At 36.7% G+C, this 16151-nt stretch overlaps 1 protein-coding gene across 2 annotated transcripts in view; it reads right to left on the bottom strand.

Annotated features, from left to right (window-relative positions):
• KCTD8 (potassium channel tetramerization domain containing 8) overlaps positions 1 to 16151 on the bottom strand; it is a 255935-nt gene that overhangs the window by 166267 nt on the left and 73517 nt on the right. The window contains exon 5 of one of the 2 annotated variants that reach the window (XM_029234536.1): positions 3985 to 4001. The exons of the other annotated variant lie outside the window; for it this stretch is intronic. Coding sequence (XP_029090369.1) covers positions 3985 to 4001 — 17 coding nt within the window. The remainder of the gene's footprint in view (positions 1 to 3984; positions 4002 to 16151) is intronic. 2 annotated transcript variants of the gene reach the window in all.

Here is a 16151-nt window from a genome sequence, read left to right as displayed (position 1 = left end):
TTACTCATTCCAAGTTTTTCACTGACATAATTCATCTATCACTACAATAGCTCTAGGGTTCATTTATCACATTCTTTTGTGAAGGTGCTTATTTTATAACGGAGGCTATGAAATCATCTTCCCTTGGGATAATTAAGACTAGAAGAGTTGTCTTCCTGTCAGAAATGGTTTAGGTAAAACTTGCCTGAAAATACGGAAAATGTATTAGACAGGTTAAGAAGCTTTTTTTAGTCTTATGGTGTATAATGAGATATTATGTGATTATCTGGGGCATTTTTTAACATGCTCTTCTGAACAAAAGGACACTCATTTAGTAATACAATAGAATCTTATGTGTTCTGATGGTTTGGAGTCAGAAATAAAATAGATATTCTAAAAATACAAAGTATCAACTAAAAATGCCTTCAGTTCTCTCCTTAATGGGAATAGATTTGTCAAACTTTGATATATCAGGGGACATTTCTGCTGTTAGAGCCAACTTGAGCTAATTTTCTAGATAATAATAATAATAAATATACTCAAGGTGATATGCACTCTGCATTGCTGAAATCATCTAAGAAGTCCTCCTGAGCCAACACAGGAAAAAAATTATCCCAAATTTTGTCCATTTTTAATGTTTTAATGAGAAAAAAATATCTCTATGAGAAATAATCCTGAAATAATGGGATGATTATAGATATTAAAAAGGTAAATTATACCTTAATTCACCAAATGGTTATTGAAAACTTTGTGTCTGATACAGTTCTAAGTGCCATGAGCTTGCATGACTATAACACTGGCCTTGCTATTGTGTACCTTAAGGTCTCTTAGAAAAGACCTTTATACAACTAACTACTATTCAAAGCAGTAAGTATTAGGTGTTATAAGAAAGTAAAAATCAGTGCCCTACAAATATCAGGGAAAAAGGGGTCATTCTTCTCAGGCTGCTTACATTTGATCAGGAATTTGAAGATGCCTTGTCAGGTTGCATTAATGAATTGGGAGCATTTCAATAAGTGATGAAGATAGAGGAAAGAAATTCCAGGCAGCAGAAATATAAAAGAGGTGGAGGTACAGGAAGAGAGAAGCCAAGGATGGAACATAGGAGTTCTGAATGGGCTTTGGCTAAAATGTTGCCCATGTACAGATGAGTTAATGTGTTGAGAGGTGGTCTGAGCTCAAACTCTGGTTGATTTTGTATGCCAAGTTAAGAATTTTGGACTTTCTTCAATAGACAGATGAGAAGTATTAATAAAATAAGCATTATTTTTATTTAATCATAATTCCAACTTTTACGAGTTTGTTGAAAAGGCCCCATTTTATAATTAAGGACACTGAAACTTAGAGAGATTAAAGACTGAGTCCAAAATTCCGGAAATAGTAAGTGGTCTTTATTGCAAAACCCATACTCTTTTCTACGTCACAATGCAGAAGTTACTATAATAATATGAGCAGTATAGTGTTTGCGGAAGATCCAATAGTGGGTAGAGTATGGGGCAAAACAGTGAAGGGGAAGACTGAAGTCAGAGACATCATGAAGTTGTTATAAAAATAGTCCAGGTGATTTTCTCAGGGTATATGCCCAGTAGTGGGATTGCTGGGTCGTATGGTAGTTCTATTTTTAGTTTTTTAAGGAACCTCCATACTGTTCTCCATAGTGGCTGTATCAGTTTACATTCCCACCAACAGTGCAAGAGGGTTCCCTTTTCTCCACACCCTCTCCAGTACTTATTGTTTGTAGATTTTTTGAGATGGTGTGAGATGATACCTCATTGTAGAGTGGCATTGTCATATATACACTACCAGATGTAAAATAGATAGCTAGTGGGAAGCAGCCGCATAGCACAGGGAGATCAGCTCCGTCCTTTGTTTCCACATAGAGGAGCGGGATAGGGAGGGTGGGAGGGAGACGCAACAGGGAGGAGATAGGGGGATATATATGTATAGCTGATTCACTTTGTTATAAAGCAGAAACTAACACACCATTGTAAAGCAATTATACTCCAATAAATATGTTTAAAAAAAATACTTCAGGTGAGATGAAATGGAAACCTGCAGTAATTGTAGTAGGAAAGTAATGGAAAAGAAATATTTCAAATGATACTGCAAAGAATTTACACACCTTCTTCACTGAATTGTAAAGGAATACCACAATAACTTCAAGTGACTATTTCTTTCTATGTTAAAGGTGAATTTTTAAAAAAATTCTTTAAAACATTAACCCAGTTAAGACCCCCCAAAATTAAGAAATAGCAGATATTTAAATACTAAGAAATAGCTCATCAATTCCAAGCATAATTCTCTAAATACCAAAGTGTTATAAGATGTATTTATAATATTTAAACCATCTGCTTACTTTTTTTGTTTCTATAATTTGGGTTAAAATAATCTGGTAGAACTAGACAAAAATAAGCATGGTGTTATATGGAATAAAATAATTCTTGAAATCGATATTTTCAATTCATTTACTTCAGGAATGAGCTTGTATGCAAGATGGTAATTTAATCAAGAAGCTAGAGGAATTAAAAATACATTCTTTTTTCAAATCAACTGAAAGCATCATTAATTCTAAGTATTTCCTTGATGCCTGTCACCATGGTATCAAATCACAGAACTATTAAAAGAGAAACATAAAAGGAACTGAAACTTTGACATCTTTTTATTCCATTGTAGGTCATATCAAAGCTTAGGAACTAAAAGAAATATTTCCAAGTTACTTATTCGGAGGTTAAAGAGGGTCATTTAAAAAAATGTGTCTTTGATATATTCCTGCACATTTTAATATTGAGACTAGAGCCAGTCTCCAGGAGTGTGGATCAGGAGCTTGGGCATCTACTGAAAACTCTCTGCCTCTGGCATCAGTGAATGAAGTTCACTGCCAAACAACAAAGACAAAGGTTACAGACTTAAGTAAGATGAGAAGCAGTAAGAAGGACCAGGGCAGAGAGGGGAGATGTTAGAAAACATAATTTCTCCTCTAGGCAACACGTATAATTTTGCACCAACTTTTGAATAGTCCTTTGTGTGTTACTAAACAACATACCAGTTCTATTAAAATGGGACATTATGGAAGTGTTTCTGCCAGTGAATTCATCTTAAGGAGTCTTAGAATAAGTAGAAGTCACTTAAAGGGCTTTCAAGCAGACCATTCAGAAGTAGCAAATATTCAGATCTATAAATCTATAGCCACATTTATATCTTAGTATCAATAACACAGGGATGTTTCAGGGTTCCAAGCATGGACAAAAAGACATCTGTGGTGCTTGAACAACTGGACATCTACACCAAAAAAAGTGAATATAAACCCAGTCCTTACACCTTTCACAAAAATCAGCTCAAAATGGATCATAGATCTAAAAGTAAAACACAAAACTATGAAATTCCTAGAAAATAACATAGGGGAAAATTTAGATGACCTTGGTTTTGGAGATGACTTTTTAGATACAAAAATAAAAACACTAATGATGAAAGAAAAATTGATAAACTTGACTTTATTAAAATTAAAAATGTCTGCTCTGTGAAAGACACTGATGAGAGAATGAAAAGATAAGCCATAGAAAATATTTGCAAAACATACATTGGATAAAAGACTTGTATCTAAAATATACAAAGAACTCTGAAAATTCAACAATAAGAAACAAACAACCCAATTAAAAAATGGTAAAAATTTTGAAGACACCACATTAAAAAAGATGTGCAGATGGCAAATAAGCAAATGAAAATTTGCTCAACATATATCATAGGAAATTACAAATTAAAACAATGTGATACTACTATACATCTATTAGAATGGCAAAATTAGAAAACACTGACAACTACAAATGCTAGTGAGGATGTAGAGCAACAGGAACTCTCATTTATTGGTTGTGAGAAAACAAAATGGTACAGCCATTCTGGAAGACAGTCTAACAGCATCTTACAAAGCTAATCATAGTCTTACCATATGATCCAGCAATTATGCTTTACCCACATGTGTTGAAAATGTGTCCACACAAAAGCATGCACATGAATGTTTACAGCAACTTTGTTCATAATTTCCAAAAATTATGGAAGTAGCTATAATAATAGGTAAACAAACTCTGATTTGGAATAGTATTCAGCAATAAGAAAAAGTAAGCTATCACTCCACTGAAAGACATGGAGTAACCTTAAATACACACTGCTAAGTGGAAGAACCCAATCTGCAAAGGCTGCATACTATATGATTCCAACTATATGACATTCTGGAAAAGACAAAACTATAAAGACAGTAAAAATGTCAATAGCTTCCAGGGGTTCAGGCAAAGAAGTGAGGGAAGGGAGGAGAGACGAACAAGTGGAGCACAGGGATGTTTAGGGCAGTAAAACTATTCCACATGCACATTTAATATAGATACATGACATCATACATTTTCCCAAATCCATAGAAAGTATAACACAATATGATTTATGGACTGTAGTTAATAATAATGCATCAATATCGGCTCATCAACTGTGACAAATGTACCACACTCATGCAAGATATTAATAACAGGGGAAACTGCAAGAAGGGTTGTGGGTATATGGGAACTCTGTATTTTCTATACATTTTTTCTGTAAACCTATAACTGTTCTAAAAAATAGAGTCTATTAATTTTTTTAAAATTAGGAAAAATATCTGTGAACCATTTAGTCTTTAGAAAAATAGGGCTTTGCATAATGGCATCAAGGAAAATGTGTCTTTATAATGTTAATTTTACCTGGTTCCACCAGATACTATCCCTGAACTAAAAGAGATGACTCCAAAGTCTAAAAAGAAAAGGATATGTTATATTAAGCACTAAAATATTTTAAGGATATTTAATGATATCAAAAGAATTCCTAAAAATGAAATTAATACACCAAAATGTGATACAGAGCTGTTGAGAAAAATAACATTAATTTCAAAATAGTCAATGAAAACTGTAAAATGTATCATCTGTAACCTAGCAGAAAGGCAAAAAATAATAATCTGAATAAAAATGCATCTATCCAGCCTTGACAAAGACATAGTAAAATGGACATTATTTCCAAAACTGATAAAGATTAAATTGTTTCAAACTTTTTGGAGGGCAGAGAATTCATAAACATATTGAAATTTTAAATGTTTATACCAACTGATCCAGTAATTTCATCTGGAAATTTATCCTAAGAAGATAATCAAAGATAAAAAGATTTATTTCCTAGGATACTCATTCAGTCTTGCATAATAGGAAAAATTGGAAGTAGCACACATGTTCATCAGAAGGAAAATTTTTAAATTCTGGTCACTCCCTACAATAGGTTACTATCAAAGTGGAGCTTCTATATGTCTCATTGACAAGGAAATATCTTGCTTAAAAATTGAGTTTGAAAAGCAGTTTGTAAAATTATACTTCTAATACAATTTATATAAAATTATATACAGGCTGCCTGCATGTATACATTTATTCATTGCGTGTGTGTGTGTGTGTGTGTGTACAAAGAGGGAGGGCTAAGAAGGAATCTTTGTTTTTATTTTTATATCTTGACTTCTTAAAAATGTGGACGTAGAAAAAAAATAATTAAAACAAGTAGGGCTTCCCTGGTGGCGCAGTGGTTGAGAGTCCGCCTGCCGATGCAGGGGACACGGGTTCGTGCCCCGGTCTGGGAAGATCCCACATGCTGCGGAGCGGCTGGGCCCGTGAGCCATGGCTGCTGAGCCTGCGTGTCTGGAGCCTGTGCTCCGCAACAGGAGAGGCTACAGCAGTGAGAGGCCCACGTACCGCCAAAAAAAAAACAAGTAGGCAAGCAAGCAAACAAACAAAAACAAAACCAGAGAGCTTATTTAGGAAGACTTCCATAAGGGGAGACTTGGCTGTATGGATTAGCTTACAACGCTAATAGTTATCATCATAATAAACTTGTATCCATAATTCATTGTAATGGGATTTGGAATTACAAACAATCATGCTCAATTTTTGGAAACCCAATTAAGTAACCCAGTCTTCCTTTTACTGCCCTTTGGTCATTTGTAAAGTCCTAGAAAGCCCTAACCACATGGTGGGTATACACTCCCCATTCTCCATTTCTTTCCACACTCACATTTCTTTCCACCTGAGCAGTCTTTTTAGAATAAGAATTTTTATCATATTATAATGTGTCCTACCCTGCTCTCTGAATCACCTATTTTAAAATCCTTTAATGAATTCCCATTGCTCTTAAGATAAAGATAAAACACTTGAGGACCCTGCTTGATGGCTCTTCCCTACCCATTCCAGCCTCACAGTGAGCTACGTTCCATTCTACACTCCAGCCAGCCCTGTCTTCCTTCAGCCCCTCAGACTTGCAGGGCTCCCTTCTACCACAGACACTTTGTCCTCTTCCCCTACTTAACTCTTCCCCTACTTAACTTGTTCCCTTCCCCTCTTTAACTCCTGCTTCTCCTCCACACATCAGTTCAAGCATGGCCCTCACCAAAGGCCTCCTTGACCTCCCTGACTAGGTGAAATCTTCCATTATGCTATCACATAATATCATGTACTTCTGTTGCTTTTATCACAGCTGTAATGTATGATAAGTCTGACTAATGCCTCTCTCCCCTACTTCACAGCAAGCTCCAAGAGTACAGGGGGGAACATGTCTATTTTTGCCTACTATTGCATTGCCAGGCCACAGCTTGATACCCAGAAGGAACTCAATAAATCATTCACTGAATGAATAAAGAAATGAATCAATCAATCAATATCAAAGCTAACAGAATTCTTAGAGGTTCATCCCTCATTAGTGAATCCAGTTTAGCACATCAGGCTGCAATGCTTACACTGTACATTAAGTTTACAACAAGGAATCATATGAACAGACTATCACTGACCTTATAAAGAAGTATTTTTAGAATACTCCTAAAAAGAAAAAAATTTAAGAAATATTTTTAAATACCAGTAAAATATATTTTCTCTCAATATTCAACTTTTTTTGTGTGTGGGGGGAAGGGGCTCAGCATACTTGAAATTAGAAATGATGCTACAATCTCTTCAACTAACTAAATTAGCATTACTGAAAATCTCTGAGATGGCTACAGAAAAAAATGATGGTGGTGTTTCTTTTTTACTGGCTATAAGTTTGATGATCTAAGGCGGATAATCTTTTCAATACCTTTCCAGCTATTGGGTGTATAAAATACAGCAAATGAAATGACAGAAACCATCCAAAGATATTCAAGATTTCATACAATCTTTAAAGCTAACACCATAGGTTGCTATCTTAAATTATGATAGAGACCCAAGGGAGGAAAATGAACTGACAAAGTAGGAGAAAAATATTTTCTTCAGAAAATCTTTTGGTTGCTTTATCAAGATTGCTTTGAACTGAAATCCTCTGATATGGGCATTCATGTACAGTCTTTGAGATTAAAGATAAAATCAGGATTTCACAGACATCACCTAGAGTTTCTTGAACAGTTTCATCAGTGTCCGGTTTGTATCTTTCCTAAAGGCAAATCGGATTCTGCATGAGCCATACTCTGTAATTTAGCCAATGACTACTAAAATTCAGTGACACTAAAGTAACAGCAGGATGTCCCATCATAAAATTAATTTTTGGTGAGATTAAGTGGAGCACTACCTTTAGTGTATCAAAAAAAACTCTATAAATATGGATAGAACAAGCTATGCTTTAGATCCCTTGACTGTTGGAATTAGCAGTAGAAAGATAAATATGGATTTTGGCACCCAGAAAGGGAACAGGTTTTTTGAGGAGAAGAGCTGTTATGTAAACTAAAAGGTAAAGAGGTAAGCTTAGAGACAGCAAACAATAAACCCTATTAGACGCCTCTTTACCCCAACAGTATTTTCAAAATCACTGTCTCCAGAGAAAGCAACATAAATCCAGAGTCATAGTTAACTATGAAGGGCAAATGATGATATTTTGAGAAAGGATTAAAGCTTCATAATCATTAAGAAAACACACTTTCTAGAAATCTTACCTTCTGGCACATTTCAGTATCTGGGCTGGGCTGCTTCTAACTTGATTTTACACTTGACTGGACTTCAGTGAGTCACCAGCATAGACACTGCTCAGCTCCTTCTGTCCTTTTTTTGCAAAGTTACATGCAAGCTGGTCGTCCAGGTTTTCTACTCAAGTAGTAGCTGAGTGTACACCAGTGTAAGGAAGACATAAAATGAAAATATTCCTTTCTGGTTAAGAGGGGAAAAGTGGGGCATTTACTGGCATAAAAGAACTCTATACTAGAATAGAAATGCATTGAAGAGGGAGAAGTATTTATTCCCTTAGCATAGTCTTCTGTCATTGATTGGAGAGAGATTATTTTTAAGCTCCGTGAAGATTACCTATACTTCTAATTAGGTCATGTTTAGCGTTCAAGAAAACAATTCCAGAAGAAAAGGTTTTTTGCCTTCTATGTAGGAGAGCTGAGCATAATGACTAGTTCAATATATGCTCATAGCTCAAAACAAGGTAACAGTACATTTAAGAAAGAATAACCATAGCAACCTGCTGGCAGGATTTACACATTTTATGTGAAGGAGTTTGCAAACTGCAGAGCACATCTACATGTGAAGATGTGAAGTTTTCTGAGTTTTGCTTAACTTAGTAGATAACCACTTTTTTTTTAGTAAAAGGGATAGAGACGATAACAGACGAGCACAGTTACTTTTATGGGCATTTCTTTTCTGAGTACTTGCAGGTTTTTTGTTTGTTTATTTTAATAAACAATATCATACCTACTGACTGGAATTTCCCTGGAATTTACACAAATCCTCAACACATTTTCTGGGTTAAAAATTACCCAGATATTTCAGAATAATGAAGAAAACACAAGTTAGATGAGAACAAGTGTCTCCTGACACTGCAGTTCTTTCTGTTTCTGCATCTTAGAAATAAAGATTGGGTTCTCTTTTCACCTACAGTGTATACACAAGGAAACATTCTCTTTTTTAAAAAGGCTCCTGGGCATTAGTGTTCTACTATTTCTCTCTTAATCCTGCTCTCTCATAGAAAGCTGATGGGGTTATTTTATGCACTCAAATATACCTTTACTATCATTGAAAAGATACAATGAGTTGAAAATGTACAGTTAAGAAATACCAGTCATTTGAATTGGATGCTATCAGATATTTGGCATTATAAAATGTTTTAAACCTTCAAGATGTAAATATGGCCAAAATGCATCCAATGTCATACCCTTATACTCAAAAATTATACATCAAGAAGTTAATCTTATCAGAATAATTAGAAATGGGTTCAATATTTTGCATATGATATTATTTATTATAGCATAATTTGAAAACTGGAAAAAGTGTAAAATAATCTAAAGACACCGAAACAGCAGGTTGGCTGAATAATAGGTAAAAATAGGACTCTATGTAGCTGCAAATCACAGAAAATCTGACTTGATAATGCAGACTTGATAATATGAGTTAATTTTCCTCACTTAATAAGTCTATGGTAAGTAGTGGCTCACACTGCTTTTGGTGCTCAACAACGCCACTTGGATTTTTCTGTATTTCTGATCTAACCATCCTTAGAATGTTGCCTGCATTCTCATAGTTGAAAGACGTCAGGCATAGCTCAGATATCACCTTTCAAGGTAGAAAGAAGGGGATAGTGGTCAAAAATCTCAACATATCAGTCCTTTTTATCAAAAAAGCAAAACCTTCCCAGAAATCCAGGAAGAGACTTCTCCTTAAATCCTATAGGCCTTACATAGGTTACATGCCTTCCCTAACTGGAAGACAAGTGAGAAAGCCAAGTACTTCTTTTCCGGCCTCAATCCCTGGAAGCAGAGAGGAGGAGGTGTAAATGAAAGCTGAGTTCGCCAACCAACAGCAGTGGCCACACAAATTACATCTTTGAAATAGTTACATGAGAACAGGAACTTTATCTCTTGCCTTGTGTATCCCTGGGGTACAGTCCACTGCTTGGCACACAGTAATATTCAATGAGTGGTTGATGAATGAATGGATTGATAATTGAATGGAATACAGGCAGTCATAAAAGTATATTTTCAAGGGATATTAAGAGAACTGGGGATTGCTCCCAACAAAATATGATATGAAGGAAGCAGAATACAAACCTATATATTCTGTGACCCCGATCCTGAGCACACACATAACAAACAAGTGTGACTACAAATTCCATACTCTTAAAGTGGTTCTCTCTTGTTAGTATTACTCTGAGTTACAACTCAGCTGTGCCTTAGTAGCTACACTGTAAAACTGGTAACATCCCAAGTTCGTCATGATACTGAAATGAAATGAGTATAATCCAAGTTGTTGTTTATCCAAAAGAATCTGCTTTCTTCCCTTTCCTATTCTTTTCATTTCTTGAAATGAATTAAATGTATTAAAATTTTGTTTGAGCTTTGTTTTCCTGCCTGATTTTCTCAATTTCTGCTCCAGATAACTTAGGTGGTGCTTATAGCTACATTCCGCTGATCTTCTGTTTGAGGTCAATCTTGACAATGAAATGGTTAAAAAAAAAAAGGAACAATTTGTGAACACTGAGGACAATCTTTGTATTTCTAGGGAGCCACGCATTTCCGTTTTCTGATCGAAAGAGCATTATTCCCCACTTGATAATATTTTAGTAGTGTTAGATGATTCAGACTTTTAATAAGTACAATATGTCATGCACTCCATTAGAATGAATATAATAAAGTCCCTACTCTCCAGGGGCTCACAGTCCAGTGAAAGACAAACAGAGGTACTAAGAATTATAAGTACATGAGGCAGGTGCACTGATGATACTAAAGCTACAGTGAGGGTACGGGTACAAGCATGGAGGAAGGTCACAGGATCAACTAGGGCAGGAGGGATGAAGACAGCTTTGTGGAGGAGGTGATACCAGAGCACAGTCATATTACACAAACAGGTGGACTCTGAAGGGGAGGGAGGGGAGGTAAAGCATTCAGGAACAATAAAAAGAGAACATCTTTTAAAGGATTATTCATTTCTATGAAAAGAAGCCTGGGGCATATTTTCCTTCAGTCACTTTACTCACTTCCAGATCCAGTGAGTTTCTGCTTAATAAACATTCTTCATTGTGTCAGAAAGGAAAGGTCTTAAAACCAATAACAGGATGCCTTTCCAGGTACAGATTTGTGTCTTAATGTATGCTTCTCAAAATCAGGCTGCATTTCAGAGACACTGCTTCAATTATTTTAAAAACTTGGGACACTATTACAAGGTTCATGCTTGGTGCAGAGAAATAACTCCATATTATCTTTCGTTACAGCACAAGTATAATTAAAATCCGAGCTTTATCAGTGGTTTTGTAAGTCCTTCCATATGATAGGTTTTAGCAGCTCATAAAATATGGAGGGATGCGTCTCTGTGCAATAATATAGAATGATGTATCAGTTGCAAATACTATTTATTTTGTATAAAGTAAATTGCAAATACTATTTATTTTGTATAAAGTAAATGCAAAATGTTTCCCTTTACCAATGGAGCTCACCTTCCCTTGAGCTTCCTTCTTCCTCCCCTCATGTGGCTGACCTCCACTATCAGCAGGCATAAACCTCACCTTCTCTGGAATCCTTTGCTAACTCTGGAACCCTGGGAGAGAAGTCTTTCCTGTCGGCTTCCTTATCTTCTTATGCGCTTCATCCCAACACGTCTATTCATTGTCCCTGTCCTTTACCGCACTTCCAGTGCCCATGGACTATAGACCCTCAAGAAGGCTCAGTACAAGGTTGTAGTTAAAAGCAAGGGCTCCAGAGCAGGGCGACTTGGGATCAAATCCCAGCTCTGTCACTCAGTAGCTCTATGATTGTATGTACTTAACCTGTTTATTCCTCAGTTTCCTCATTTGTAAAATGGGAAACATAACAATATTTATTTCATAGGGTTGTTATGAAGATAAAATAATATCATATTTTAAAGCATTTATTCTAGGGCTTGACCCATAGTAAGTACTATACAAGTTTAGCTATTATTTTTATTATTTAAATCATTAGTGTTTGCCCAGGACTAACATCATTCCTGGCCCCGAACTGGTAATAAATATGTGTTGAATAAAGGAATGGAAAAACATTATGGACCAGACTTTCTCCTCCCATCTCATTCTTCCTGCTCTTCCTGCCTCCTTCATTCCTTCTTCCCAGGCCCCAGTCTCTTTTCCTTCTCTCTTATTCTTTCTCCCTCTCTCACTCACATTTCAGATATCCAGTCAATAGTCCAAGATATTATAAAACCCTTGGATTAGAAACTATGAAATTTCACACACCTCATTTGCTGCACTGAAAGGTCAGGCTTGATTAAAAATATCTAAATCTATTTCTCCCGAAGTACTATCCTTTAGAAATAACACAAAATAGTTCAGACAGCTATACAGCAAGGTAAGTGAAGATTACAGTCTTCTCAGAAGAACTGGGGCAATCCTCAAAACCAGTCTTTCATGTATATAATGCTCAATATGTGTTAGCCTAGAGTATCTATAACTTTCTAGATGATCACAGGGGTTTTTACTATACACGGATGGGGAGGCCCAAATTCTAAGTGAAGACTAATGCAAAAAAGTAGACAAAGGTGCTCCTGGAGGAGAAAGGACAGTCAACATGAAAAGGAGTGCTGGCATGCATAGGAAGAATTTTGCACACTTCCCTGGTGGTCCAGTGGTTAAGACTCTGTGCTTCCATTGCAGGGGGCACAGGTTCAATCCCTGGTCTAGGTACTAAGATCCTGCATGCCACACGGCATGGCCAAAAAATAAATAAGTAAATAAAAATACAAACTGATGCAAAAAAAATCCATGAAGAACAAAAAAATCAAAATTAAAAAAAGAAGAAGAATTTTGCCTATATTTTAGCAGAACTTGAGGCTGTAGAAAAAGGTCCAAATGCCTTCACTCCTGAGGTAAGATTGAAGCTCTCCTCTCATATTGCCTGGCATTCTCTAGCTCATCCACTAAAAGGAACAAAAATGAACAAACACTAAAAGGAACAAAGGGAGCACCAATCGGTAAATGGTTCACTGTGACCAGGGGAGGTTGGAAATAACTTTCGTTCTGGGTCTTCAAGAATATGTGTCAGGTTCTTAGATAAAAAAGTTGAAAAGGGTATTCTTGGGAGAGGAGGTAATACATGCAAAAGCATCAAGTAACATAGAAGGCTGAGAAATCTGTAAGGCACTAGATATGTCTGGAGCACGCGGAATGAGTGAAAAACAGGGGGAAATAATCTTGGAGAAAAGACTTGACACTTACATTTGCAGGACCCAGAGTAAAAATATAAAAGAAGTCTGCATACCATATGTCTAAATATTTAAAATGTGTAAGTCAAGATAACCCAATGTTAAATAGAATATGCTAGCCTCCTAGGTTTACAAATAGATAGTTTTAACAACATGAAGGCCAGAATGAAATCTAGACTTCTTGTATTTCTTGAGGTTTCACATCAGAGCCTGGTGGTGTGTGGGAGACAGCCGCCATACTTTGGTCAGTCCCACCTCTCTCTCCACCCTTAGTTCCTTCCCTTAATGTGAGGGGATTCTCACACACATGAATTGGGACACTCCAGCCTGTGTGATCAACTTCCATCCATGCTCACTGGAACAGTGGTCATCCCTCATGCCAACAGGAAAGCACATTGACAAAGAGCCTACTCTTGGAAGGGCAGACAATATTGAGGAGGCCCAGGGATACCCTGGAAGCAGGCTCAAGGTCAATTTCGAGGGAAATTATGGAGCCCTGAGTACCTCACTCATGGTCTAAAAGAAGGAGGCGCAGCTCCAGGGTGGGCACCAATCCTTGGGCCCACAGACAACATATGCTATGAAGAATTGTCTGGAGAAAGACCAGAGGAGGTCCAGCCAAACACAGGGCTGACAAGAGTTGCTGTTGCTTGAGTTTCAAGACAGTCCTGCCGTAGAAGGAAGGAAGGAGAAAGGTCATAAAGGGTTTTATACCTTTTATCCTCAGCTCATTATCCTATAGGTAATATGGTGACATGGAAGGAAGTCACATGATCAGACAGGCCTTGATGGAAGCAGTGTAGACTTGCTAACTTAAGGATCCATAGCCTTGCCTGTGCTATGTTATGTCTTCTCTTTTCCCTTCCCCCTTCCTCCTATGAAGCTTTTATTGAGCCCTAGGATCAGAAAACTTAAATCACTTCTTACTCTACCTTCCCAGAGAACTCTTCATAATTCTGTTTGGAATATAGAGGCAAGTTAGCTGTATAGATATCTGCTTTCCTCCATAGACTGTGAAATGCTTTATAACTGAGATCTCCTATGTATAAAGTCAACTATTTGTAAGATGGGATTCTCTTTGTGAGCTGAATCTATTACTTGCCATATTATTAAGAAATGATAATATTATTGAAATAAAGTTCATGCCACTGCTCTAGAGCAATAACTAAGAATAAACCTAGTCATATCTATTTCTCCTTGGAATTAAAAAAATACAATGAAACGTATGTGGGAACAGTCTATACTTCACATTTGAGTTATATTAGGGTGTGAGGTCATGGAAGGCCACCTATTTATTATCTACTGCTATTTGAAAAATTACCCCACAACACAGTAACTTAAAATAACAACATCTGTTATCTTTTAGTTCTATGGGTTAGTAATGCAGGCACAGCTTACGTGGATGCTTTAGCTCAAGATCTCTCATAAGGTTACAACCGAACTGTCCACTGGAGCTGTGACCTCATTTGGAGGCTTGACTAGGAGAAAATATGCTTCTGAGATCACTCACATGGCAGGTTTCTTGATAACTATTGGACCTATAACCTCAGTTCATCATAGCTATAGCTTTGGCCAGAGATTTCCATTTCCATCAGTTCCTTGCCATGTGAGCACCTCCATAGGACAGCTTACAACACAGCAGTTGGCTTCTCTCAGAGAGAATGAGTAAGAGCTCAAGAGTGAACACCTAAGATGAAAGTCATTGTCCTTTTATAACCTAACCCTAGAAGTGATACCCCGTCACTTTTACTGCATTCTATTCATTTGAAGGGAGTCACTAGGTCCAGCCCACACTCTAGGAAAGGGTATTACACAAGAGCATGAATACCAGGAAGCAGGATCAATGGGGTACCATCTTAGAGGCTTCCTACAACAGACCACATGCAGATAACAATTACAATCAAACACCCTTCTTTATATATATAACACAGAACACACAGACACACGTGTCTGTGTATACAACAATGAATGAACAAGTGTTAGGATAATAATGTTCATGTATCCTTGATTTAAAATGGTTTTGAATTAACTATTAGTGACTGCAGTGAACAATGTAATGATTATTTTTTTTACTAATAAAGCAATCACAAAGAAATTCCCATAAATATTTTGGGGTTGAATTAGTTTCCTACAGCTGCTGTTAATTTCCTCAGACTGCAAATCATCACAAATTTGACAGCTTAAAACAACACAAATTTTTTATCTTATGGTTCTAGAAGCAAGAAGCTCAAAATCAGTTTTTGTGGACTAAAATCAAGGTGTCAGCAAGGTTGGTTCTTTCTAGAAGTTTTAGGGGAGAATCTGTTTCCTTGCCTTTTCTAACTTCTAGGGGCTGCCTGCATTACTTAGCTCATGGCCCCATCTTCCATCTTCACCACCAGCAGCACAGTATTGTCCAATATCTTTTTTTAGCTCTGAAACTCTTGCCTCTTACAGGGACCCTTGTGATTACATTGGACCCACCTGGACAATCCAAGATAATCTTCCCATTTCAAAATCCTTAACTTGATCACATATGCAAACTTCATCCAAAGTAACATACTTTCAGATACCTAGGATTAGGACATGGACCATCTTTGAAGGGTTAGGACGTGGACATCTTTGGGAAGGATTAGGACATAGATATCTTGGTGGGGGAGCACTCAATGATTGGTATAAATAACCAAAATAATACTCTTTGTGAATGTAAAAGTCACCTACTCTTTGGCCATGCAATTTAAATGAAAATAAAAAGATCAAATTACATCAAATTGTTTAGAACTGTCCCTAATCTTCTGAAGTGAGCACACCTTGGGATTATACTCGATAAACTGTTGAGACCTACTGTTAGGTTTCACATGAGGACTAAACATTAACACTCTTTATATTAGGTCTTTGACAGATCCTACGTAAATCCTGTGATTAGTCCATGAAAACTAAAATAGAAGCTGCAAAGCGGAATAAAAGCAGGTGTATATGTGTGTGTGTGTGTGTGTGTGTGTGTGTGTGTGTGTGTGTGTGTGTGTG

Source organism: Monodon monoceros, unplaced genomic scaffold (genome assembly GCF_005190385.1).
Source record: "Monodon monoceros isolate NGI ecotype Baffin Bay Population unplaced genomic scaffold, NGI_Narwhal_1 Super_Scaffold_20, whole genome shotgun sequence".
NCBI classification, from domain to species: Eukaryota; Metazoa; Chordata; class Mammalia; order Artiodactyla; family Monodontidae; genus Monodon; species Monodon monoceros.
This window is presented reverse-complemented; position numbering and strand designations above follow the sequence as displayed.